General features: G+C 39.3%; 1 protein-coding gene and 1 long non-coding RNA gene across 2 annotated transcripts; one reads left to right on the top strand and one right to left on the bottom strand.

Annotated features, from left to right (window-relative positions):
- HTR7 (5-hydroxytryptamine receptor 7) lies at window positions 1-25867 on the bottom strand. The gene is made up of 2 exons (XM_062606642.1): window positions 25183-25867; window positions 1-1303 (listed from the first exon to the last, which is right to left on the bottom strand). Exons 1-2 carry the CDS (start codon window positions 25710-25712, stop codon window positions 553-555), a joined length of 1281 nt encoding a protein of 426 aa, XP_062462626.1. The 5' UTR covers window positions 25713-25867; the 3' UTR covers window positions 1-552.
- Window positions 15845-25343, top strand: LOC134157568 (uncharacterized). Its single transcript, XR_009962371.1, has 3 exons — window positions 15845-16086; window positions 19553-19648; window positions 25208-25343. It is a non-coding gene; the product is annotated as an uncharacterized LOC134157568 (long non-coding RNA).
- Window positions 25868-27958: the final 2091 nt, after the last annotated feature.

The following is a 27958-nucleotide window of genomic DNA, read 5'->3' on the forward strand; positions in this document are numbered from 1 at the left end:
TTAAATTTCACAAAGTACTTTATTTTCAGACAATCCAGTAAATTAACATTTAATGGACATATGTTCTTTGATAATGAAGAGTATTTCTAAGCAATAGATGTTCTTTGATCCAGCTTCTTATGAAATGGTTTATTTTTATAATAACAAAGTGGAAAGCAATGAATTATACTGAACTTTTAACCATTCCCAGGTCTTTATTACAACAACAAATCTCTAGGATACAAAATGCATCCAATATTCAGACCTTCTAAATTTGTCTGGGGCTAAGGGCCAAACAAATGATTTAAACAAACTTTGTTCTTTCCTCACTACCAACTCAAACATCCTGCACCCTCCCCTTTCTGGTATTCCTCTTACACCCAAATTCTTGTTTCTCCAGGCTTGCTAGGACTGGCAGGCTGTACAAGAACTAACCTTGCTGCCTTCCAGTTTCTTGATGACTGCCTTAAAGTGCTCAATAAGCCTGGTTCTTCCCAAAACACTTCTTTCAAATCTGTGGGGAAAAGCTAATGTGATAAAACAATAAATTATCATAGTAAAGGATGAATGACCTTACAGAACAAATTCTGGCTTTTCTGCAAGCTTCAAAGCCTCATGCATCCCTGCAGCTGATAGCTTCCGGTTGATATTCCTGTATCTGCATTGCAGGAGGTTGCGATAAGTTGTCCTCAGGTCCCGATTGAAGAAGGCATATATAAAAGGGTTAATGAGAGAGTTTGCATAACCCAACCATAGAAATGTTCTCTCAACCCACAGTGGGATACAGCTGCATGTTGTACCACAGATGAAGGGCCTGGCGGTTGAGAGGAGGAAGAAGGGCAGCCAGCAGACAGTGAAAGCCCCAACAATAATTCCAAGCGTAGTGGCAGCTTTCTGTTCTCTTTTAAAGATGGAAATGTTTTTCTTGTCAGGCTTTAGGAGTCGTGAAAAATTAGCACATTCTTCAGATTCCTTGTGCAGTTTTACAACTCCATTCATAGAAATCCCTTCTATTTTTTCCAGACGGGGAAAACCAGCAAACTTGTGTTTAGCAGCACTCCTCTTGGCAGCTTTGTAAATCTGATAGTACATGAAAAGCATCACTGACATTGGAATATAAAATGCAACTGCTGTGGAGTAAATGGTGTAGCCAAAGTCTTGACTGATCAAACAAACCTTTTCATCATTCACATTTTGGGCCCAACCGAAGAGTGGTGGTATAGTGATAGAGGCCGATAAGAGCCATACACACAGGATCATTTTTGCCATACACTTCCCATTCTGCCTTACAGGATACGTAAGAGGTCTTGTTATTCCCAGGTACCTAGAATGATAATGTAGAGTTACTACATAGTGCAGTGGTTAACTGATAAGTTATTTCATGTAGACTACCCTAAAATAAAACATCTTTGGCTAAGGTTTCTATTTTACATTTTTCAATCCTCTGTTTGCGTGTATTTCAAACTAGTAAAATCATGTGGCTTTCATATTAAGATTTATAATGCTATTTTGTATAGTGATATCCTGCATATAAGGTCTTTTATTCTAGGAGGAAATCTCCCATTAGCCATAACATACTGTGATTTTAATGAATTTGTAAAATCTTCATGCACATAACTCATTTTTTTGGCTTTTAAAGAAATTCTGAAACCTAAATTTTATTTGGCTAACCTATGAAATCTTGGTAGTATGGACAAATGCTTCCTCCACAAAGCCTACTGCTTTTTGTATTGAATACATGGTTAAGTTAAAACAAGTATGCATTCATCTTCATTTTTCTTACCTATTCTACAGTTATGAAGATCCCTGCCACTAAACTGAGATGATGAGTTGTCTTTCTTACCTTTGTGTTTCAGATGGGAACATCAAACTGCAAACTTGTGAAAAGAGTAGATTATTTCAATACTACAATAATTCTTTTTATCATCATATTATTAGAAAGGAATTATATTTATTCAGTGTTCAAACTTTTACTGAAAAAATAGTAATCTACTACACTGTCAGTTCAAGAAGTCCTTGGACATGGGGAAAATACGTAATTTTCCCAGGAGCTAACTTTTGGGTGGTAAATTGTAAAAAGGCAAGAAATATGTTTAAAAGGTGTCAAGTTTTAATAGGGGAAAAAATAAATCAGTTCAGAACTTCTACTTTTCCCAAGCTGTGATAGCTTAAACTATGTGGGGTTTCCAATTAAAAACTAAAAAGTGCTATGGCCCTATACAGCTGGACAGCAATATCCTAAGTTTGTGCTTACTCTCGACTATAGATAATGTATTTAATGCTTCTCTAGCTATGGGAGGTTTCTCTTAGAAATCTTAGAGATGCTTTTTTTTCTTACACCTAACATTTTTACTTTGAAATTTGGTGTCTGCTCAGCTGGAACTTACGTACCAACTAGTGTTAACTTCTCAAATTGTTCTTTCTTTCCTCTCCCCAAAAGAAAGAATTTTGAGAAAAATCAGGGCAATTCCCTCTGTTACTTGTAAAAGAAATGGTTTCAAATTATGTTTCAGTACAAAATTTTGCTTTCAAGAGCTACCAGTGTTTAGTTACACGGTGAAGGTTTAGGATATATAGTAACATGTTTAAAATTTTTTTTTTGACTATTTTTTCCCTATTCACCCAGCAAATCAAATCAGAGTATTTGCCTGGCTCTGCAGAATGCTGCATTGTTGATTTTACTGCAATGCAGTAAATTATGGCCAGTGCTGCTGCTTTATACAAGCCTCCAGGTATGCTACAGTTCTGGAAGTAGGAAGAAGCATCATTTCATGATCTCTTCTGATGGGTAACAGCAATCTGTCTCAAAAACATCATTGATTTTATATTAGTGCTATAGCAAGTGTTACACAAAGGACAGAACTGGTTTATTATAGAATCATAGAATAGTCAGGGTTGGAAAGAACCTTAAGATCATCGAGTTCCAACCCCCCTGCCATGGGCAGGGACACCTCACACTAAACCATCTCACCCAAGGCTCTGTCCAACCTGGCCTTGAACACAGTGAGGGATGGAGCATTCACAACTTCCCTGGGCAACCCATTCCAGTGCCTCACCACCCTTACAGTAAAGAACATCTTCCTTATAGACAGGGTGCCTTATTCTTGACAGCATGCACAAGCACATTACAGCAGGCCAGAATTTTACCAGTGAAGCTGTGCCTAGTGGGGCCATAAACCAAAAACAAGTATTAAAATCATTTCACTTTAGAGCAGTGCAACACATGGACCACTCTATTATAAAAGGCTGCTTCTTGTGCCCCTCACCATCAGCATTAGAATATAGTCACTGGAACAGCTCTGCAGACTGTGGGCACCCTGTAGGGTCCACGGAAATTTCTGGTTTACAGCATCGCAGCTGAAATCATTTGTGCTCCTAAGGAGCTGAGTTTTCCAAGGCACTCCAATATGTAGAAGAGCAGTTTCAGAGTCTGACTACCTAAGGGCTACATCGTACTGCTTTAAGTAGCAGGAACAGGCTGCCCAGGGAGGTTGTGGAGTCTCCTTCCCTGGAGACATTCAAAACCCGCCTGGACACATTCCTGTGTAACATTATCTAGGTGTTCCTGCTCCGGCAGGGGGATTGGACTAGATGATCTTTCGAGGTCCCTTCCAATCTCTAGCATACTGTGATACTGTGATACTGTGAAGTAATGTAACTATAGCAAGGGTAAGTTATTAGCTGCAGTCCTTCTGGGACAAGAGTTGCACACATTTGTCTGAGAACACCACAATTTAGGTATAAAACAATTGAACATCCTTTGTGCAGGAAGATTACTTGTAACTTACAATGTGTTATTTTCAAAAAAATCTTTAAAAAGTTGCCTGCCTTCCTGAAGTATGTATTTTTCTAGCAATTACCCAATTAGTCATTAAAAATAACATGAGTTAAGCTTTATTGTGTAGCTAAAAAAAGTTAAACTGGATTTCTGTGGAAATCAAATCTGTGCACACTCTGAATATCTGCTGATACATTCTAATGCATCAGAATATAACAAAAAATCCATGAAATCAGAAGTATACTGAAAAGAATTGAAATTCATTAGTTTTGCCCTGGCACCACTTTTTGGGAAGCTATCTGAGCTTCAAAAATGCTATTTGAAATTAAAATACATTAATTAACATAAAAATACACCAGCATCCTTTCTGCTTTATCCAGTTTGCTAAATGTAGGATGGTAGAGCAAAGAAGTCAGCAGACATAAAAGAAGGAGCGTTATATTTTTATCTCTACATACAAAACCCATTACCCTTGAAAACTTACTTGCAACTTCAAAATAATGTAAATCACTAATGTTGTCTAATACAGTAGTGTCCAAGATTTAATAGATTAATGAGCTTCAAAAGTATTATGTCAAATTCATTGCAAAAAGTATGCTTTGTAATGCTTAATCTGTAATTACTGCCTTCTGAAAAAATTACTAAAGGTAAATCTGTCTCAGCTTCAGATATCATTCAAAACTATGTAACACCTTAAGACCTTACTGCTGCGAACAAATGAGGTCAAATTCCCTAAAAAGACTTCCTGATGTATCTCAGCTATCCCCCGCAAGAAAGAAGTGTCTCAGACTTGTTATTCTGAGATTTGTTTCTTTTATATGCCACAGATGTTCATTTTCATCTTGGTGGGAAAGAAAGTGTGCCTCAGTTCTCACTTGCAAAAGAAGGGCAATGCTATTTCCTATTCCTCCTCCTCCGAGTTTCTTGAGTATATGGCTCTGCTAGACAAGCCATCTATCCATATTACACCCACCACAGCAAGGACCACATCTAGGTTACTCCCCGAAAGCACAATATTGTATATGCATAGGCCTAATTTTCTTATAAACTGGTAATGGCATTCCTCATTCAGCGTTGCCTAACGGTGTAGGCCAAACACCAAAGTGCAGGATCCTACAGCATGTCAGGCAACACTATGGGAAGCAAAACGCATACTCCAGTCATGGTCCTGATGCCATTCCAAGACAAAAGGCTGTGGGGTGACTGGAGCAAAATGAGAAGGGAGAACCTGGCACAGGTATCTAGTGGTACTACAACAACAAAAAGGTGATGGGAAATTTTTTGTACTACGTCACTGAAATCTGGAAAACAGCCCCTTGCTCAAAGAGCTCAAAACGAGAGCAGACAACACAAATCAAAAAAGCCAGCAAATGGCAAGGGACAGACTAAATTTCTTTTTAAACACGTGTTTATACACACAAGTATACCCCCATTCTGCACTGGTTTCTTATGATTTTTTCACTGTCTTCTCTGCTGGGGGATCAGAAACTGCCCCCTTTGCCTCAGTCCCGTTCAGGTGTGAGGTGCATAAAGGACATTCAGCTCGAGGAAGGAAAAATTATCTCTTGCCATCCTCTTTCTGGAGCTCTCTTCACATGTAGGTGGTAGGTAAAGAGCTCCCTCCTTGGCAGGGTGCTATAATCAGCTATTGTACACAATTGCCATTTGCCACATTCACCCAGCAAACACCAACAATGGGAAAGATAAAAGAACAAGTCCTTTCTTTCTTTTTGCTTGATAAAAATCTGGCTCTCCTGTGATCCAGTATTCTTTCCCAGTACCTCTAAATTCTCACCATTTAATGACAAGCAATTGTATATGCAATTTAATATAAACCCATTACAACTGTATAGGACTGCTCCTGAGATCATTCAGTTTGTAGGTTTTTTTCATTCTGACTTTTTTTGTACCGATGCTTTGGCTTTAGAGCGACCACATAGAATAGTTTTTATTCAAAAGGGCTAAAAAAAGTCTCTGTTGTCATTTGAACTGTAGATCACAGAGGCATTTCTTAATACAGTGTGCTTAATACATTAAATGTTACAGCAAGTGTTAAGATGTAATATATATGGAAAGCAGAATGCTGTATGGCAGAATGAACCAGCATCCACTGACCCTGGTATCTCTTTCTGGCACAGCGTTTTATCTCTTTGTGACTCTTTGTATTCCCTGTCCCCATTTATGTTTGTCTTAACTATCTGCTTGTTGTGATAGCTGTTACTGCTTGCACAGTAATTATCAGAGTAGAAACTGGACCACCACTGTGTCCCCCTAGATGTTACTGTATTTAAAGAATATAAAAGGTTCAATACTGTTTCTTTTCTTCTAAATATATTCACTTGATTCTCTAAGCTAGGAAATTGTGAACAGTTTATTTTGTCTGCGCTAGAGTGAAGAGTGTTCAGATAGCCAGTTATTTAACACCTACTAGAAGAACTTTTCAGGAAGATTTTCCATGTTGCTGAATTGATTAGTGATTCTACAGATGTAGAAGAAGATACCAAAAAGGAAAAAAAATATCAGCAGTGCCAGGCATGGTTGCGTTTCAGGCTAGCTAGGCATGACTTTTCCCTGTGTGCGTGCCATGAACCTGACTTTTTTTCAGCAGTAGAACAGTTTGTTTCTTTTTCTTTGTGGTTTGTTTTTTGGTTTTTTTTTTCCTGAAGAAGCTAAACATAGCTGCAATATTTAAGCTGTAAAAATGGTGAATTGCTCATAGCTACATTGGAAACTTTGACATAGGTCTAGTCCTTGCACCTTTTGAAATATCCAGAAAGTTAACTGAGACTTAACAGGAGAAACTTCAACAATAGAAAGCAAATAGCATTAGGATGGTCAAATTTGGGATCCTCTGTCCAAAATCTTTCTTTATAATCTCTGTTATATGGCTGAAAGATAGAGAAGTGAAAGGCCTTGCAGCTCACTGTGATCAAAGTCACAAATAGAAAACCTAACAGCTAAAAGCATTAAAACTGTTTTGAGGCCTCTTGCCCCACCCAGTAACAAATTGAAGGCACCATGACATCAGCATTACTCGTGCCACTTTTGAAGCACACACATGTAATTCCTTTGTCTCTGGTCTCCATGTACTTAATAGGCAGAGAGAATTCGGTTCTAATTAGTCCACATTAGTTTCTCAGAATTCACTGACCTGATTTAACAATTATTTCAGAATCATATTAGAATCTTTCACTGTCTGCTTTTATGAAACAGATTATGGAACAGAACCAGAAACATTGTACTGGAAATGATACAGATGTGTATTATAGCTAATTCTACCCGGAACTTCAACATGCTGTTGTTACCACTTACCGTCTGTTTAGAAGTTGCTCTTAATCTCAGGTTCTTTCAGTTCTTTCTATTTTTTGTATTTTAAAATAGTCATAAAGCTGTTTTATTTCAAAGATACAAAAATGTTTACTTCTTTGCTTTTGTGCTCTTTTTTCTAATAGAGCAGCTTTCTGGATTCAATATATATCTCCTTGTATTAGTTTCTTTGCCAACCCACATATATAGAATCCTGTCTAATGATTCACCTGCAATAATAACTTAGTCTGAAGAAAAAGATATTCCTTCTGTGGCTATGATTCTCTCATGATCTTTCAGAATTTTTCTGTTTAACTCAGTGCAACATTAAGAGACACTCCACAAGAACAGGAGCACAATGACATTCCTAAAAGCTATCCAGCATTCAGAAATATGCTCCCTAGTACAGTGATTGACCCGGGCTGATTTTATTTCTTATACTCTGATATATTAAACAATAGATTTAATGTAACTGTAACAAGTTGAAACAGTGATTACATCTGTTATTTCTATTACAACTACATGAAACCACCTAACAAATTTAGAGAACAGAATTGTTCTCTTCTTTACAAAGATACTGTGTTTACACTAAGCAAAAGATGCTGTGTCCCACAGACATGCTTTTAAATAGAATAAGGTATACAAGCTGATCAGAGAAATACTATTCCCATTACATATATAAGTAATTGACATGGAAGTAAAGGGATAGAAACATTAAAAAAAACCCCAAAGATTTAAGTGCTGAGACATGAGCATTACAGCGTACGACTGCGGTGCTGTGATGTGAAAAGTAATCTTGTTAATCATTGTGTGACAGTACTGACACTTGCCTTTCTACAATACAGACTGGCCTCATAATTACATTGTGATAACTGCCAGTTTATCATCTGGGAAGAGGAGGATATTTGAGAGACAGTAAAATACTTTTTCTACTTTCCAGAAATGAACAAAGTTACTGATTTCATTGCATATATGACATCTTTCAGAATACAAGTTAGGTCACTTCAAAACCTAACCATTAAATATTGTGCAATGTTTGAATGAGAAAGCAAAACAGACAAAATCAAACCCCTATTCAGTGGAGAAAAAAATACTTTGTTCAACTAGGTTTGTGCTCCATCTAGTTAAATGTTGAATCTTTTCTATGTGGTGAATCAGTACAAAGTTTATAAAAAGTCCTAGCACAGTGGCTGGCTTCCACATCTTAACTGCATTTGCTAGAAATGGTTAAAGCTCTAGTTCATCTTTCTCAGTTGATGGTGAATGCAGTTATCATGGAAGATCTTAAATGTGTCGTTTGGTATCTATTATTTAACATGCTTATGCTTCACATTTCATTCAATTTCCACATTATTCTTATTATTGAAGCAGCCATAATTTAATTTTAATACTTGGAAGAATTAGAATGAAATATTTGTTTTGCTTTCAGTAAGGTTAACACTTTCCATTATCCCCATTCTTGCTCTCAATTAAACATATTTCCTTAACTTCTTTTTACAAGTGGAAGACATTCATTCCCACTGTTCTAGTGGGTACATATTGAATACAGTACTATACTTTTATTGCACATAGTAAAAGTTCTGACTTGATTTTTCTTTTTCTCAAAAATCATTGTAGGGGGTTATTTTTGATAGAGCTCAAGAAGTGTAGGCTTTCCTGGCAGTGGGGGAGGATTGAGTCAATCAAAATTAAATATCTGTTCATCTAAAAGAATGTAATTTGCATAGTAGAATTTTATGTTCTCCTCTCTTACGTTTCTTTTGGTTTCTCCATACCTTTTCTTCTCAGATTGCATAACTTCACAACTTCATATTTTTCTATTTTATTTTAGCTCACTTTTCATTCTTTTAGTTCACTCATTCTATTTTTATTTCACTTTCTTGTCCTGTCTTATTTCTATTTCTCTCTTAGCTCATTATTTTCCCTCTTAATTTTTGCTTACTTATCTAAAACATCCATCCCATAGATGGGGGGATGTATTCTACTTTCATTCTAAGAAACACGTAACAAATGTATTACCAGACAGAGATGTGCAATGCCTTTCCACTCGACTTCCATTATCTTAGTTGTCATTTCTGAAACCGTATTCCTCTTTCCTTTCAGACCTTAGCAAATTTATTTTACCTGTCCTCATGCTTTGCCTTTTATTTTTCCATTGCATGACTGCTGAAATATTTGTCACCAGTCACTACCTTGTTCTTAGCTTTCTGACAAAACTGTTCAGTAGCCTTTGGTTTTCCAGTACAAATAATACGCTGTTTGGAAGAAAAGATCCTAACATGTAATTGCTGATGTGTATCTTGCAACACTGCCTCATTGTTAGCCAATATTCTGCAATTACCCAAATAAATACTTTGTGTTATAAACTAAAAGCTCTGATTAACTGTCTTTGAAGAAAAAACAGAGCCTTTATATTTCCCATCTTCTATCTTCACCATAAATGATGTAAAGGTAGGCAATATTAGAAGGGAAATAGATTTCAGCCCATTGCATCCTTCACCAGCTTCCTAGAATATAGATGTATCTGAAAATTGAAAAGGTTTGTCAGTGAAGTACTTAGAATTAAATTGCACACTGTAATGGAAAACTTTCTATTTTAAAAATCTTCCAAAATGTCTGAACTCCATCTTTGTGGATTTCTTCATCTCTGGTTTCCTGTATATAAGTGTGGTTTGTTTACTGAGTGCAATAGGATTAATTATATAGCAAGCTCAAAGTGGTTCTCACCCCACTTCTTGATAGATAATCTGTATCACTTCAAAAGCCCTCTAAATCTCAGTAAGTCACACATAGGAAGAATCCATTTTCTTTACATTGTTCAACAATGTGCAAGGTCAAGGGAAAATGAAAAACAATTTCATGCTTTCTAAAATAAAATTTATTACTGTGCCAGGGGACACACTACCCACTTCTGACCTTTCACACCCCCTTCCCTAGATTATTTGCAAGCTCCCTTTATCTAACATTGATATAACTGGGGGGCAGGGGAGGGAGGAGTAAGAAGAGAGCCAAAAGGCTCTTCATAAATTCTTCTTTCTTTTCAAAAGCAAAAACTATATTAATCAAACCATAAGATAAAGTACAATTCACAATACATATTACTGCATTTCAGGAATATTCCCTAGAGAAGGGCTTCTCGTGTTTTTTTTAAGCAAGATGTCAATTTTTCACTGAAAAATTCTTCATGGAATTCATCATAGTATACACACAAACTTCTTTACAAGTGCAGGCCAGACCCTCGTAAACTATTACAGCTTCATACCCTTTGGTGTAACTTACACTCATATACCATATATCTGTCAATTCATTTCATCAATCAAGGAGAAAAAGGAGAAGCAAAAAATAGTTTTTTGTTTCTATATTCAATATAGTGATTTTTATCAGAAAACACTATTTTGTTTAAAACTCACGTTTCAGTTTATTCCACATTGAGCATCTTTTTATTATTCTAAAATACTTTAGACTCAGAGAAACAAATTTGCATCACGTCAACTGTTGTACCCATCTGAATATCTAGTTACATGTCATATGTAATTAGATATTCAGGTGTCTGTCTTATGTGACTTTTTCATCTTTATGTGTATGATGCAGTATCTCATTTTATTGTTACTACAAGATGCTTTGTCCCTTTTTGAGGGCACAAAGAAGACAGTTTAACCTTCTGATACTATTTGAGAAGACTAAGATAGGAGAAGACTAAGATAGGAAAAGCTTTATTTTAGGACAGAATTAAAGAGAAAACAGTCTCATTTATTTCTGTCTAGTTGTGATTCAATTTTCATTTGAGATTGGGTGTACAGTAAAAAAGTTCATGTTGGTAAGGCCCTGGTGGAAAATGCCATACCTCTATCCTTTCTTCTTTTTAATAACAAAACTGGGGAGGAGTGCCTCAGTACAGGAAGTCATTTTTATGGTGACCTTAGTTCCTGAAGCATTAATCTCATGTTCTGGTCCTTACTCACAAGCATTTCTACCTCCTGCACAATAAACCTCACAGTCCTTCTGGCAATTACAGTCTGTCAGAAGACAGGTATTGACTATGGTCTTCTGCTGAATGCTTACATTTTTAAAGGTTATAAAGCTTTAGATGATTCATTTGCTCACTGGCCTGAGCCACCTATACAGCTGAAGATAAGTCCCTGAACTTTATTTGATCCTATGGGCTAACCAGTACAGAAAAATATGGGAGTTGGATGTCATAAGGATAACCCAAATTGCCCAGCAGCAGAAGCACTCCAGAGTTGATATTTGCTGAAAGAAAGAGCTTTGCCATTCCTGTGGGGGAGAGTAACTTAAAGCAAAGATATGTTTTCTTGAAGCACCAGCTGAGATGAAATTTCTACTCTGTTAGGCAGTTCCTGAGCAAAAGAAAATAGAGGAATGGAGAATAATAAATTTTGCAGGTTAAGAACTGGAAAATTCATGTTTTCCTCTTTTGGTTTCTCCCATCTTACGGCTCTTGTCCTTCATTCCAGGGGTATTGTCAAGGCCAGTGCAGATTTCAGGGTTTTGTCAGTCTGCAGCACTTCTACCATATCCCTCCCCCAGCTCTTTACTGCCTTCATAAGGGGGTTTAGTTCTCAAACTCACAACTCAACTGCAGATCTCAGATCTCTTGCCCTCCCATGTCCTGACTGGTGCTCTCCTGTGGCAAAGACAAGTGTTTGTGATTCCAGGCCAGCCTGCTGACTTCAGCCAGGCCAAAGCAGACATGCCAGGAGACAACCACCAGACATACCTCAGTCTTGGGACCATCCTGTGCTGTGCAAGTATTCAAACAGGCTGTAATAAAAATTGCAGTGTGTTTTCTCTCAGTTCTGTACTCTGCCAGACACCAGCACAAGCACCCCTTACGTGAACAAAGAGGCAGGCTGGTAACCCACAGGATCTGTGCCCATATTTTGGCCAGTGTATCAGCCTACAACCTTCTCCCACGCGTGTGGAGGCACATACACACACACAACATGACCCTTTGTAACTGGCAGCAAGGTGGATCCAGGACGTATATCCTACAAAGAAGCTGAAGCATGAGCAGATGCTAGGAGGACCTTCAGAGAGGGCCCTGCAATGCTGGCAGACACCTGGCAGACACCCATGGGAGGATGTCTGCATGGATGCAGCTGGGGCAGCCTGGAGAGTTTCTCAGAATGACTGGTGGAGACTCGAGTTGGGGATGAGACACCAGGCTTTTAGATGGTTCTCAGGAGGAGGATGTTGACAAAGCACTGTAAGGATGTCCAGTTCAACAACACAAAAATGCAGAACTCCCAAGTCTCTGCACCCAGCTGAGCACTCTGCCTGTTCCCTGGCTCCATCCTGGCATAAGACCCAGGCCTCCTGTGACCCTTGCTTTTTGCAGAAGAAACCCTAAACACACTAGGAGCTGCAGAGAGCTCTGCAGCTCCCTATGCGATCAGGGAACCTGAATATCTGTGTTTGCCATGAGCATACCAGGCTGTCACTTTAGATACAGCTTAAATGGCCTGCCCAGAAGCACAAAATAATCCTATAGACCCTGACCACTGGGCCATCACAAGCCAAGGTTGGTGCTTTAGTTGCATCATGAGGCTTCTTTTTTTGTGCTGCTTAAGCTATGCTAACAGATACCTTCAGCTAAAATGTGTGGGGGCTTGATTTCAGAGCTATGAAAAATTGCCTTTTTTAAAATGAAAACTCTCGTCAGACTCCAATAACGTAGAAATGGCTAAGGTGATTTTCTCCAACTTTACTACGTGAGTCACACTTGGATTGACACTAAACATCAGCCTAAAAGGAATTATTTTGAAAGTTATAATGGTGTTTCAAAATGAAAGCCTCCTACAACTTTAACTAGAAAATTATGACTGATGTCTTTAGTACAATTAAATGAAGCATTTCAGAAACTTCCACAGTATAAGCAATGAATGAAATGAAAACGCACAGCTCATTGAACTGATAATACCACTGTATTAAAACAAAGTATCTTCAGGGAGTAGCTATTTAAATGTGGTGATATTTATGTCCCCTTCCTTCCTTCCTTGAATACAAACAATTTAGACAGAAAAAACACCTAAGGAACAAGCCCCTCTAGAATACTTCTTCCCTCCTCCCCCTTCTTTCACTTCTCTGAAGAGGCAGGAAAGATACTGGAAGGACCTGGTCCAAACTCTTCTCTGCTGTTCCATGACAGCAATTTTGCAAGAGCCCTAAGGAACACCTGTATCATCATTATGGGTGAATCTCAATACAGAGCTAATCTACCCGGACATTTTTGGCTTTGTCCATAACTGTACTGGCCTGAAGGCAGATCTGAATTTGTCAAAAATCACACAAACATTTTGCTATGTTCTGCTGCATTGGGAATCGGTATAGAGTCTGGGTTTTCTCTATATTACCTGCGGATACATCAGCCAGACGTACCTACTGTTCCTGCAAAATGAGCACTGTGGGGTTTACTTTGACTTCTTTCCTGAAAAATGTTTTTAAAACATTGTCGGTGTAGTTCAGAATAAAATACCGCTTTCACTAGCATGATCCTTTCACAAAGGAACTCTCGATGCAAATAGGTATGAAAGCAAGAAGAAAACCCACAAACAGAATAAAAGTGAGAAATGACAACTTAGGGTTGTAACTGAGGTACTAAAGCAGCCAAAGCATGTGAGTAATTCTGTTTCATAAAGAAGTCTGGGGTGAAAAAGGACCCTGTATCTCCTCAAACACCAATACATTCTGACTAACTTAGACCAGTGATGTTTTACTTGAGAATAGCAGCAAACAAAGAAAAGAATTTTTGTAAGGCTAAGTCAATTGGAAAAAAACCCCAAACAACCAAATAACAAACAACCGAACTGTCTAAAACATGACGCAGGGAGTTCGTGATAAATTTGCAGGGTACGAGTAACTAAGTATAACCCTAGTCAAAGCATGACAAGAATAACCTACCTCTGCTCAAAGTCACATACTGACAGGTATGTGGCAGTGCTGTGTTTCAGGAAAGTTTTCAAATTGGCCTTCATTCTGAAATTTATGAAGAAAAACTCTGAAGGTTGTTTTTTATCATGAATTGACTGGTTAGAAACAAAGGTACACTGAACCCTGCTTTTCACATACAAGCAAATGAACTGAACCAGCTTGTTCTGAAGTATCAGAAGATGACATCACCAGAAAATAACTGTGTTACTTTAAAAAAAATAAAACCTAGCAAAATCATCTCAATTTCATAAAATATTTTAGTAACAGGACATCCCATTCTGATCCCCTGGAACACCAGTAGTTTTTTTAAAGTTGCAGACTCTGGAGTGGCCTGTTGTCTATGGAAGTAAAAGCTTATCTTGCTTTCTAATAGGAATAGGTCCTATCATAGGAAGAAATCACAACCTGGTTTGGAAGGAGAGGCAGCAGTTTGGAGAGAGCACAGCATGAGGGAAAGTGATCAAGGAAGGAAGCCCAGAGGTTAGATCAGACCACGTATCTGCAATCCACAAACCTTTTAGAAAAATGTTATTCACAGCCCTCTCCAACAAAGACTTCAACAACAGGGATGCATCAAAAGCTGTTAAGGTGATTCCTTCCCTGTAACTTATAAAAACGGCTATTTGTTTGCTTTATCTTGATATTTTAGCAATATATTGTTTATCATGTCTCATCGTCTTTCATGTCAGTGACTGTCAGGTCTACTGTAGCCACCACATCTCTCAATATATATTTCCTTAGTACTCACTTTAACTAACATGTGTATTTAGAGCATACATATACTCCAGGTTCCAAGTTATCCTTTCCCATGTAATCCTTCTGTCTGTTGTCATTTTCTAAAGAAAATGTCTTATTCAGTGATATTTTGGAACTTAATTTCAATAAATAAATTGGTCAGATCAAGCTCTCCTCTATAAACTGGAAATAGAAAATTGGTAGGAATTTAATATTACTGTACAAATATTTCTTCCCCTTGCAGTCCCTCAGAACACATAAATACACAGCCCAAGGTGCCCTTTAACTGAAGGAGAAGGTTGAAGGGGAGAAATGCCCACTTCAGGATGAAAAATAACTGCAGAAAACCCCAAACTGCAGTGGGTAAAACCTGTATGTTCAGCCATTCACAATCAGTATTTAATAGTTCATTTGTCATAATATTTATTGATTTTCACCAGCAGGTTTGGGAATGAAGAAGTAATGGGCAAATGGTCACTACTTCTTTCTAGCTAACCAGTCCTGTAGTCGAATGAACTTTGAACCTCCTGGGGTTTGCTCAGACCTGTCAGGCTGAAATTCCATGTAGCTGGATTTTTCCAGCTCACTGCTTCAGTAAGATTTAATCCACATCCAGAAGTCCATACACCCCATTTCAGGTATCAGCAGGTCTACTTTTGCAAAGCCAGCTCTAAGTAAGCTTAGAGATCCCTAGCCCAGGAAACCTGAAAAAAAGATTAGCCAGGATAATGTGTCCTCTTTGTCTTGTTCAACGAGGGCCTGTCCACAATAAGTTTCCACTACAGTAAATAGTTTCCCTTCAGCAATATCTTTCATAATTTTCCTCCTTTATAAAATCTTGCGAAATCTGCAACAATAAATATTTTTTAAATATAGAACAAATTTCAACACAACACAAACTGCTACCTCCAAGTTCACAGGCACAAAACCAGCACATCCAATCTACAGAAACAATCTTGCTTTTCTCCTGCCAGGAAAGGAGTCTCTGGCCCTCTTTCACTGGGCTTTCTGTACAGAATGACAAAATTTGAGCCCAGGTTCAACTACTGGTTATCCACAAATGGCCATTTGTGCAGCTCAGTGTGTGTAGGGGGGGATTCTTTTACAATGACTTTTCATGCTCCCCAGAATTTAGAGTTATATCTTTGTGCTAAAACAGAAATAGATACAGCTGATGATAGACTGTCTCCTCCTTCAAAGTCTTTAAAGATAGCAGGATATGGGGATTATCAAGAATCCAAAACCTCTTTTCTCTGTTCATGTACACATTTACACCACAAATGAAAGCAGTGAAATAAGTGGCATTTGTGGAAGGAAGCTCTTCTTCTTGTCTCTCAGTGAGTATGTCTTTCCTTTGCTTTTCTCATCAGCAAATTAGCAACTCCAAAGATGTTCTAAGATGTGGTGGCATCAACTTTGTGCAGATAAAGACTGAAATACTTAAGGTTTGTTGCTGTGCCTACAGCTTCCAATAATATCAGTTCTTATTGCCAGGCTGACAGCTTCAAACGTGCACTTGAATTTAGGAGCAGAACTTTGGCATCAGTGTGGGATGAATCACCAGAGCTAGCTCATGGACAGCTCAGGGAGCTTACTGCAAACTGCAGGTGTTTCAGATATTTGATAAGATGCCCCCTTCATTTCAACACTAAGGCAGAAGTGCAGAAGCTTTCTGTTAAGTAACAGCCTTTGGAAATGTTAAAATCCAATTCACAAGCAAACATCCACTATGCTATTTTAATTCCAGTTACTTTTGAAAAAATTAAGATCATGTTCTGCCAAACTCATGTAGTAAAAATAGCTTTTTAATATGACACAATACACTCTTGAGAGATTACAATTGGTATTGTTGCTAAAACTGCTTGTGCTGAGAAGTGGGTCTCCAAATGCAGACTTTTAAAGGAAAACTGCAGTACATAAAAATGCAACAATTAAGTCTTTAAAGCCAAAGCTGTACTATTTTTAGCATCAAAACATCTTACTAGACTATTAAAGAAAAGCTTTGCATCTTGTCAGCAGCTGTTTTGGGTCATGGATGTAAATATTTCCAAGTAACTTGTGGCCAGACAACACTCTTTGTTAATTGATTTAGAATTTTGACTATTTGTTAAATGTCAACTTACAGCAAATAAACAAAATTTAACAACCCACATGGAGAAATGTTACAAAAAATTATTCTGGCAAACGGTACTGTGTATCTGAAATATTTCATGACAATCATAACATGTTCTAATGGGTTTTATTCTTGACGACATTTATGTTGCACCCTATAGAACAAATAGCTCCCAATGTGAAAAAAAGTGTTACCTTACATATGGGTCTACCTCCACTTTCCACAATCTCCTCAATGGAACATAAAAAAATGTAAAAACAAAAATTAATAACCAAATTTCCTTGTGGTTATATAACTTCCACTTCCACAAGCTAAAAAAAACTTGATTTCAAGTTGTTGACCGTACCAAAAAACCACCCATTTCCTCAATATATCTCAGGAAAAAACTCTGCTGCCAGCTTTTTCATCAAGACACAATGTACCGCTAAGAATAGACTTCACCCTAGTTTCTCCTTACTTTAAAAAGGTTATTTTTGTAATTTTCCTCCTTGTTTTTATGGTTTGGGTTGTTTTTTAAAGCATTCGTGACCCTTTTGTGGTGAAATAGCTGCCCACAATGATGTTAACCCCTTCAGTGGTCATTTGTGCTAGCTCACAATTTGATAGTAAAGAGCAAACAGAAAGAATATAGTCTGACTTGATTTCCCTGCACATCTCAGTTCTGCGTGTTATTAGAACAACTGGCACTATTGGAAAATGTCTGTACATTACCCAGAAAACTTAATTACTGTTAGAGGTGAATCACTACCTGATCAGCATACATGCTGATACGCACAGAACCACACATATGTATCAGATAATCTGCATGTTCTATATAAAGCCTCCTAAGTAAACAGCAAGGTGCAAGAAGAAATTCAAAGCTGCCACACTTTAGTTTTGTTATGTTAGTTCAAACAGAACAGAGACAAATTTTCCCTATGACGTACTTAATTACTGGAGACTTTTGGAAAGGAAAACTTAATTTTTGTAATAAGAGTTCACTTAAAAACTTTCATCTGTTTTTCTATCTTCAGTATACATTGGAATAGCTATAATATGAATCAATCCTTTAGAAATAGTTGGCTATTTAGTACAACATGAAAAACTAAAACTTTTTAGCTTTCCAGCTGAAAGAAACTACCCTTACCTTACAAACAGCAGTGACTGAGGACAAAACCACACTGAGCATTGCTTTATGATGCTCATGCTTAATACAGCCAGATATCAGAATCTGTGATTTTGATCCCCAGTCTTTCTTGTCTGAGTCTGCACCTTGGCAGACCCAATAATTTCTCACGCTCATCCAAGACCTTCAGTGGCCAGCTCTTTCTTTAGATTTCCTAGTCCACAGGGGAAGGACCAGATCTTTGTGTGATATACTGAGAAAAAAAGAGGTGTTTGTAGCTGAAAGGCAGAGCTAAATGTACAATATCAACTGCAGATGAAATGGGATGTTTTGTTTCAAAAGTTGCCACAAACACGTCTGATAAAATGTTTAAAACTCTACCACAATGTTAAAAAGAATACTGGATTTATTTCAAAGAAATAAGATATTTTCGTTATACAATTTACAAGAATTTTTATAAATAAGTTTCAGAGAAAATTATTCCAGAAAAGTCAAAGAGCATTCCTTGTTTCATTTCTGTTCCTCTAGAAGGTTGTAAGAGCATGCTACCAGTGATACAGTAATGTTGTTTCAAACACGGTATAATGACTACAGATTCTTTCTTGTTTTGTTCTATGATGCTCATTCAGCTCAAGAAGAACACTCTAGGAAAATACAGTTTGATGCCAGTGTACACAGGTTACCCTAAACCATCGTGCCAGTATGATATGTATTTGTTTGTGATTTATCTTAGGATATATGTCTGAAAGCTCCATTCTAAAACTAAGAGGAGTGCTTCTAGAATTGTGTTTTTCCCATGAATCTTAAAACAGATCCCACCTCACTTACAGAATTTTTTTTTGTGATCTTGACAGGAAAAAAAAAAAAATCACTTTTAACATGTCTGCAGAATGCCCTGCTTGGCAAAAATGTGAATTAATGTTCCCTTACCTCTGACTTATCAGGCTCCTTTGAAATGTCTGGATGAACCCCCAAGAATTAGAGACCCCAAAATCACTTCTGAAAACTCATCCAGTGTTAAACCCTGGTAGGAGCAAATAGAAGATAGTTTCAAATGTGGGGGGAAAGTGCAACATACAATTTCAAGAAAAGGCATTCATGTAAATGTGGTGTTAACTGCAAATCTCCTGGTACTGACTGAACTGTAATTCCCCGTTCATGCATATCTTGGAACATTACCAATCACAATCACCTTTTCACTGCCACCTCTAGATTATCTTGCATCTCCTGTGACTCCCTTTCAGTAACACTACTAGAAAGCATCCAGTATGTAACAGCAATAGAATAATCAATCTACAGATTTTTTCTAGAACATCTTCTAGCTTCCCAAATTTTCTCAGCCTCCACTACAGCAGCCACGAGACACACCAAACTTCAGATCTTATGTCTGTTCCTGCTCCAGAAGGACAAAACTGCTTGTTTTGATGGTAAAGGAGCCCCCTTAACTCATGAGTTGTTAAGGCCTCACAAAATAGTCCATCTGTTTGATAAAAAATCTTTTATTTGCTACCTCCCATCTTATTTACTGCGCATTTGGCAGTCTAGTCACGAAGCATTGTTTTGCTATGTCTGTACCAAGTTACAGTGTAAGTAACTGCACATCCTGCAGGCTGCCTGTGTGACATGGAGAAGATGCCTGCGGATGCCACAGAAAGGTACCTAAAGAAGTGTGATCATTTTAGTACAGCAAAACACCCCAGCGTTTCTGGGTGTTCAACTTCCAATTCAACTTCTTCCTCTCAGGATTTGGGAGCAAAAATCTATGTAGTATCTCTTAAATGTAAATAATAAAATGGAGATTGCAAAAGTGTTTGGCAGGAAATTCTCTGCAAAAAGAAACTACAACAACTTGAGGAATATTCTTTAGATGGACTAAATTAGAAAAATTACATGGAAAGGAATAAAGCCAAATCTTTTTTTCCACTGTAGTGTATCGGTGCTGTCTGTATCTTTCATAGTTAGACAAGTTATTTATAGACTCCGAAAAAGTACATTTGCTTATTGGGAGGAACAATGGAAAGAATGGCTCTTGTGATGTTGGTGGTGATCAGGAACTAGCTGCCACATTGACCCCAAAACTTTCTTCTGCAATATAGCCCTGAATTGCAGTAACTCCATCACACATTTTCCCTATGGTTCGTTTTAGATTTTTCCCAATTCCTCAGTTATTTCTGTGTAACTATATACGGAATAAAATCTCATGGGGGGCATTGCTGGTGGGTGTCCATTTTATTTATAGATCCAAAATGCATCACATACATGATTTTTTCATGTGTGTCTCAACATATGCATCCTACCTGTATCTCCTGAGGTAACTTGAGCAGGGCTGGATGAACAGACTGCAGGCTTTTCCACCCATGGCCTGAAGGCAGAAGAGTTTCACAGCTAATGGGAAGCCATGCAGGGCTCTTAGGTGTCATTAGGCTTAGGAAATCATTAGCAGGGTTTTGAGGTCACATTATCAGTTTTAGAGGTAGGCAGAATTTAGACACCTGTGTTCTACTGAAAGTGCTTAAGTCTTTATTTAAATTTAGCCCCAAGTTCTTCCTGTTAAGCACTCTGAGGCCTCCTTAGTTCCCAGGCATGCACCTAGGACACTGGAAATGAGTGAGTGAACTTTTAGGGACTAACATATTCTAAGGTGAAGCATAAGTAAGTACTCATATTTACTTAGAGTACAGCAAAAGATACCAAACTGGGAGGGAAAGAGAGCTGATCCTCGTGTATAAAAATCTCAGGATCAACAAGGATACTTTGGTATCATTTGCATACAAATTCTAAACCCTCATCAATTTAATGAAAGTCTGGAATACTTGTGAATTGTTGGCTAAGGTAGAGACTGGAAAGGTTCCCCAAAAAGTGTTTCATTACTTGTGTGGGTGTGGAGAAGTGTTATAATTCGTCAACTGTATCTGAGTAGTTATGTTACTTTATCACTTTCTAAGCCAAAGAGCTATTTTTAAATTGAATTAAAAATTGTTACTTATGCAGTTATCCAATGGATACTCTCCAAAAAGGATTTCTGTAGCTATCTTAGGTCAGAAGAACATGATGAATCAGCATGCAAACACCGCCAGTTTAAATTCAATTAATTCCCTTTATATGTTCACTCACCCACTAAGATGTGGTTTGCCTTCATCCCTCATAATTAATTCCCAGTTATTCGCTCACTCTTAAATGTAAAGAAATCTAAATGTGGTATAATTTATGTAATTTAGAACCAGGAAAGTGGAGCCTTGAGAGAAAAAAAAACCAAATACACTAATAAGAAATGCTTAAAGAAGGCTACTATTCACTGGTGCACAATTATCCTGCCAAATTCTCTGTTAACTCCTACTTTTTTCCAGAGCTACACACCTCATACCATAGGTGGTGAGCATAGCAAGGGTGATATTGATTGTCTGACTAGCAAACTGTCTTGCCTGTTACATCCTTACAAAATTTGAAAAGGGTGAAATACTTTGTTTCTCCATCACATCTGTTTTAGCTCTGACAGACCTGCTGGTAGGCAGATGATAGCCTTTTTCCAAAGAAGAGGCTTACATAAGATAAAGATACCTCAGAAATAACATGCCCATCTCAGGTCACCCTGATTTATTTTATGTTGTGAAATAAAAGGAAAGATATGATCTGAAGAAGAGCATAATAGACCAAATCCTGGTATTGTTACGGACATTATCTCCTGATCTTCATAAATTTAGTTCTTTGTGGATAATAAAAAGATCTTTTCAAATAGGCTTCTTTCTTCTGTACCCTCTACAAAGTTAGAGATCCCCACAATAGCATACTAACATCTACTTTGCAGCCTTTATGCAGGCTGAGAGTAGAAATGACTTTAAAAGTATGAGAAGTGCTTGATGAGTCTGGCTAGGAAAAAAAGGTCTTTATTTTATATTTTTTTCAACAGAATGAAACCAGCCTGTTGTAGATTCCATGCTAGTCTGCATCTTTCAGAGCTTTCTAACTGATAAATTCAGCTGGAAAACACATCTACAACCAAGGGCTGTATAGCAAAATACCTCTACATGCAATAGGCCAGTCAGCTGCTGGCATTTCAGGGCTGTCTGTGGCATGAGCTGAGTAGCACATGTTTGTGCAAAAGAAACAAATTAAAAAGCCTCTTCAATTTACCCATTTTACCCTTTTTGAAAAGGCCTCAAAGCCTTTTTTTTTACCAACTATATTTGCTTGTTTAATAAAAAATAGCAGTATTCATATTAATAAAAATACTAATATTATATTGTATATTCATAAAATATATTAACTTTCTGTAAAAACTTTGCCTAAGAGTTAACGAACTTGTTAAAAAAATAAATTAGATTAATTCAATAGCAATATTCTTTCAGCTGTTTACCTTCAACTGATTCTTATATTTGTTTCATGAAGAACTTAGATGTTAACAATGAAAATTCTTAAATATCCAACTTAATTGCTGTCTCTGCATTGCCTGCAACAGCCTCAGCCTCTTTCGCTTCAGGAGAAACTTTACTGGATCATAACAAAGGCTTCCTAAACTGTCCTAAAGAGTCAGGTGTCAGTGCAATCCCTAATTCTTCAAAAATGTTCCTTTTTGCCCTATATTAACCCTTCTCCCTAAACAAATGTCTTGTGCTAACTGTATCCAAAAGGCACTGAGAATAGCTGCCAGGTTGAAGTATGGTGAATTTCATTCACTCCTTCCCTGCTTTCCTGGTTCCTGATTCACTTTGGTTTGGTACTCCTTGGACTGAGATAATAAGGGCTGTATCATCAGAGATCTCCTCCCAGATAATACGTATGTATGCATGCAAGTGTTACCATCAAAACTATGGAGAAATGCTCCTCTAAAGCACTACACACATTGTGATTTGCAAGCTCCTATACTACACACACCACTTCCCCCAGAGATAAATCATCCTCACTGATCATTGAAGACTTTCATATTGCATCAGTGTAAGAACCACTGCCAGTAAGTTAGCACCATTAAAATCAGTGCTACACTGGCAACATTTCACCATTCACATTTAATTTTCATCACTGCTCCCTGGTTTACATATCTGATATGCATTGACTATTCAAAGATTAGTTACATCCCAAGCTAATCTTTGGCCTGACTAAGCAGTGTTACAGCAGTGTAAGATTATTTCTTTTTAAATGGGATTACAAATCATGGAGATCTGTAAATTTTTTTTATTGCCATGTGGTAGAGACATTTTGCTAATGAATTGCTGGCTTGTCTCCTTTATTTATGACATCACCTATCTTAACTATATAATGGATTTGGGTAACAGAGGTTAAAGCATCGTGATTCACAGAATTTTGATTTCAAGTAGGGAGTAGACAGCAGTATAATGAGTTATGAAGAGATCATGTTCAATAAACATTCATGATAGAAGTAGGAATGTAAAGACAAGAGGAAAATAATTCAGTTTTAAACTAGCACTTGTTGACAAAAATCAGTCATTCAAAATAGGTTATATTTTTATCTAAATACGTAACTATATATTTTGTTAGTATTTTGGGGGGAGAGGAAAGTGAAGAGAGAATGGAAAGATTACAGCAAGAAATGCAATTATTATTGTGACCAGTTCAGTCAAAGCCCCTGTTCAACACACAGTGGTGACCTTAAATGCTAAGCTAAGAAATAAAAAAAGAGTAAAACTAAATTACCCCAGTGCTACAGTGTGAATCAGACACATTCTTTCTTGGGTAAGGAAGCTTAACTATGTTAACCTGTCTTCAAAAGGCTATTAGAGATGGAGGTAGAGAGCTCAGAGATGGACAGCAAGATCAAAGAAGGGGAACACTTTATGTTGAGAGAGTGGAAAAATGAAATCACCTATCATAAAAATAAGTAGGATAGAAAATGAGAGAATAACATTGGGAAGGTAGATAAGCTAGGTAAGTTTAAAAACAGCAAATTTCAAGGCAGCAATAACAATAAAAACCCACCACCCTTTGATATTCTAAGTCTGCATGTGGATTTCACTGCTACGAGATGCTTTGCAGCATTCAGACAACTTCTAGCCATTAAACAAGTGATGAAATAGCACTGCAGCAGGAGATGCTTATATAAAAGTTTAAGTTTGGAATTTAATATAGACCATGATCCTCCTTGGCATGAAACAATCTCCAGTTACTGTGGGAAGTTCTTTTGAAAGACTTTCTTTGCAGAAATCTAATACAGAGTTCTTTCAAAAAACTTTCTGAAGTAGACAAGGGTAGTGTTGGATATCAGACTTGAACTACTTCTACAGTTTAGGAAGAGCTGGGAAGTTCTTCCATTCTGCTAAGTGTGTTGTGTTGTAAAGAAAACAGTCTCTCTCTAGACACTAAAATTCTTGGTATGGGATTTAGGCTGTGGAATAGGGAAGTTAGAGGTTGCAACTCACTTTAGAATGGGACGTGCAGGAATAAAGCAATCTGTTAGCCATGGACAATTGTGAGATTTTAAGTATGACCTTAACATCGGAAGTACATGTCTAAGATCCTCTTCTGCAGTCTGTATACATCTCCTTATTGCTTCACTGCTTTTATCTTTCAGGAGAAGATAGATTTCAATGAGTATCACTTGGGTTTTAAGAGGGCAGATTTTTTTTTTTTTTTTTTTTAAAGCAAACATTTGAAAGCAATTTTTCCTTCAAACAAAACGTTATTTGTCAAAAATGGTTTTGTTAGTTGAAATGGAGCTATTGTGGGATTGTCCTAGAATAATGATATAATCCTAACAGGTATAATTTCTGCATCTTCTCTGATCTGATAATAAAACTCCACTGAGCTCAATGATGTTACCAGCTTCGGGAGAACCAGCTCAAATCTAGCTGGGATATAAAGCAGCTTAAAGACATGTTGCAGATTTTAAAGCAACTACAAATGCCCCGTTATTTGCACAGAGACACAGTAAACCTATAAAGTTTAGCTCCAGGTTTGTTCTGACGCGTTGACCCTAATCCTGGCAGGGAAGTTGCCCAGCGGGATAACCAGTTAACCTGGGCTCGCGGGAGTACGCATCGCTCCGGCGGGCTCCTTCGAGCAGGAGAGTCCGCAAGGCTTGCTCTCGCCTCCCTCCGTGCTTTTAACGTGTTTGCAACTAATTTCCAAGGGACCTGGGGGAGGCAAACGAGAGCCCTATCGGAACCGCTCCTGGCAGGTCCCATCCTCGCTGCCCGGGGGCCGGCGGGTGCCGATCCCTCCGGGTGCGGGGCAGGGCGGGCTGCGATCCGCCGGGTGTCTCACCTGTCGATACTTATCACGCAGAGAGTCATGATAGAGGCCGTGCAGCACATGACATCCATGGCGATGAAAACGTTGCAGAAGAGGCGCCCGAAGATCCACTCGCCGCCGATGAGGTCGGTCACGCTTACGAAGGGCATGACAGCCAGGGCCACCGAGAGGTCGGCTAAGGCCAGCGAGACGATGAGATAGTTGGAGGGCTGCCTCAGCTTCTTCACGAAGCAGACGGAGATGACCACCAGGCAGTTGCCGGCGATGGTCAGCAAGGTGATGAGAGAGAGGATGGCCCCGATGACAACTTTCTCAACGTTGCCATAGCTGAGGATCTGCTCCCCGCACTGAGAGTCATTGGCGGGGAGGGGGCTCGCAGTGGGCAGCGCCGAAGGGGGGGGCGACGGGCCGAGCTTCGCCAGGCTGCGCGGGGGCCAGGATTCGGCGGCGATCATCCTGCCGCCGCCCAGCGCCCTTGGGTCCCCCAGGACCAAGGGCCGGAGGTTACCGTAGAGGTGGCTGCCGTTGAGGGCGAGTACCATGCTGGCGGGAGCTGCCCATGAAGCCCTGCCGCCCGCTCGCCGGTTCTCCCCGCCGCCCGGAATGCTTGGGCTCCTCCTCGGGCACCAGGCGCCGCCCGCCCCCTCGCAGCCGGCTGCCCGGCCCGCGGGGGGGGGTGCGGGCAGCCTTCAACTTCTCCCGGAGAGGCCGAGCTTGCCCGCGACGTTCCCCTGGCGGCCGGGGGGTGGGCACGAAGCCATCGCCCCCAGCCCGCGGGGGCAGAGGCGGACCGGGGTGGGGAGGTTGAGGCCGCTCCCCGCCCACCCGCTCCCACCCGCTGGTGCTTCCCTCCGACGGCGGCAGGGACCAGGGTGGGAGCCGCTCCGCCTTCCACTCCCTCCTCTCGCTCTGAGCGGGGGAAAGGGGGTGCGCTTCTTCACCACAGCACCGCCGAGCTGCGGCCGCGGGCGGCGGTTTCTCCTCCGGCTTCTCCTCCGCGGCAGCCGCGCAAGCGGGGGACGCTTCGAGAACCCCTCAATATGTGTGTGTATATATATATATGTATGTATGTGTGTATAAATATAAGTATACACACACACAGGTACATATATGTGGCACCCGAGAAGCTGCGGGCGGGGAGAAGCTACCGCAGGATGAGCGGGTCCGGTGGAACCGGGTAGGAGCCCCTTGCCGTGTTTGCCCCGTGCAGCTTCAGCAGCGCCTCTCTCCCCGACACTGGAATGTGTGCGCTGGGAGACAGTCGGGTCCGGCAGAAGCCTGGCTGCTGCCTGGAGAGTTAACAGTGGCTGCTCTTGTAAGATCTAAACCCAATAACATGTCCTCTCTGAAGTACTTTGTATCTTCAAGCTTACAGATTCTCCTTCCTCCTAAATTAATGTGAATCCCATTACCTATATTTTCTCTTTTATTAATATTTTTATAGCATTATCTTAAATTTATTCACTGTTGCATGTCTAATCCTTTCAGTAAAGTTAAAAACAACAACAAAATCCCATTGCTTTGAATTACCTGGTTTTCCTGCGGGTTCCTAGAACTCCTGGATACTAGCCCTTTTCTGGCACTCATTGACTTTCTCTGTTCTTTCAGTCATATTTTTGCTTCCAGGTGGGGTGAAAACTGTTTGAATTGGCAGTTACTCACAGGGTGCCATCAGATCACACCTCTTGGTGTAGTAACATGCTAGACAGTAAGGATTTAAAACAGGAAACACCTGCCTCTGAGAGTGCTCTTGTATTTCCAGCAAGAGACAGAAGCCAGATGAGCTAAAGAAAGAGGAAATGACAGTTGAGCCCAGATAGATCAGTATCCATTGACCAATGTCACTGATGTCTGAATGAGAGGAGGTCTTGCAGGCAACATCATGATGGCAAGTTTTGTTCAAGTGTGCGCCAGACAGAGGGAAGCACTGTGTTCATGGCCCAGCAGTAAGAGAGGCTGCAGTATGAGCTCACATCACACAGACTTTAAAATCTGCTTTGAAAAAAGACCTAACAAGTACCCAGATATCTGGGAAAAAAATCATCTAACACTCATAGGCACTACTGAAACATAAATCCATAGCAACTGGGGCTTCCATACCTTGGCTCATGGAATGTCTTGGTTTTAATGAAATCTTCCATTCTGTTGGCATCACTTGTTCTTGAAAGCAGGCTTTCCATCGTATGTGACTCTGCATTGGCTCAGCTCACCCATCAGCACACACGGGACTTGAGGGGTTGGGGCAGGTGTGACATAAAATCTGAGCACAGGCAGCGTCTTTGGTGGTCAGAAACACAGCAGGCAGTGAGCAGAGTTTGGGAGTTCAGTTGCTTGCTTTCCCTTTTCCTTTTTTGATTCAGCTGAGAAAATAAAATAGGCAAGTCTCACATGGTAAGGATGAAATCTAGTTGGGCAGTTCTTTGACCATTATCAAGCTGAAAGTGTTTTCCTATTCAGTCACATATTTTCCTACACTTCGTTAGCTGCCTCCCTATGTCTATTCCCTATAGCAATAGGACAAGGGGGAATGAGATCAAACTTAAGCAGAGGAAGTTCAGGTTAGATATAAGGAAGAAGTTCTTTACTGTGAGGGTGGTGAGGCACTGGAACAGGTTGCCTAAAGAAGTGGTGAATGCTCCATCCCTGGCAGCATTCAAGGTGAGGTTGGACAGAGCCGTGGGTGAGATGGTCTAGTGTGAGGTGTCCCTGCCCATGGCAGGGAGGTTGGAACTAGATGATCTTAAGGTCCTTTCCAACCCTAACTATTCTATGATTTTATTTAACCACC

This window comes from Pezoporus occidentalis, unplaced genomic scaffold (assembly GCF_034315485.1).
Source record: "Pezoporus occidentalis ecotype Australia unplaced genomic scaffold, CSIRO_AGI_Poc_V1 ctg98, whole genome shotgun sequence".
Lineage (NCBI taxonomy): Eukaryota > Metazoa > Chordata > Aves > Psittaciformes > Psittacidae > Pezoporus > Pezoporus occidentalis.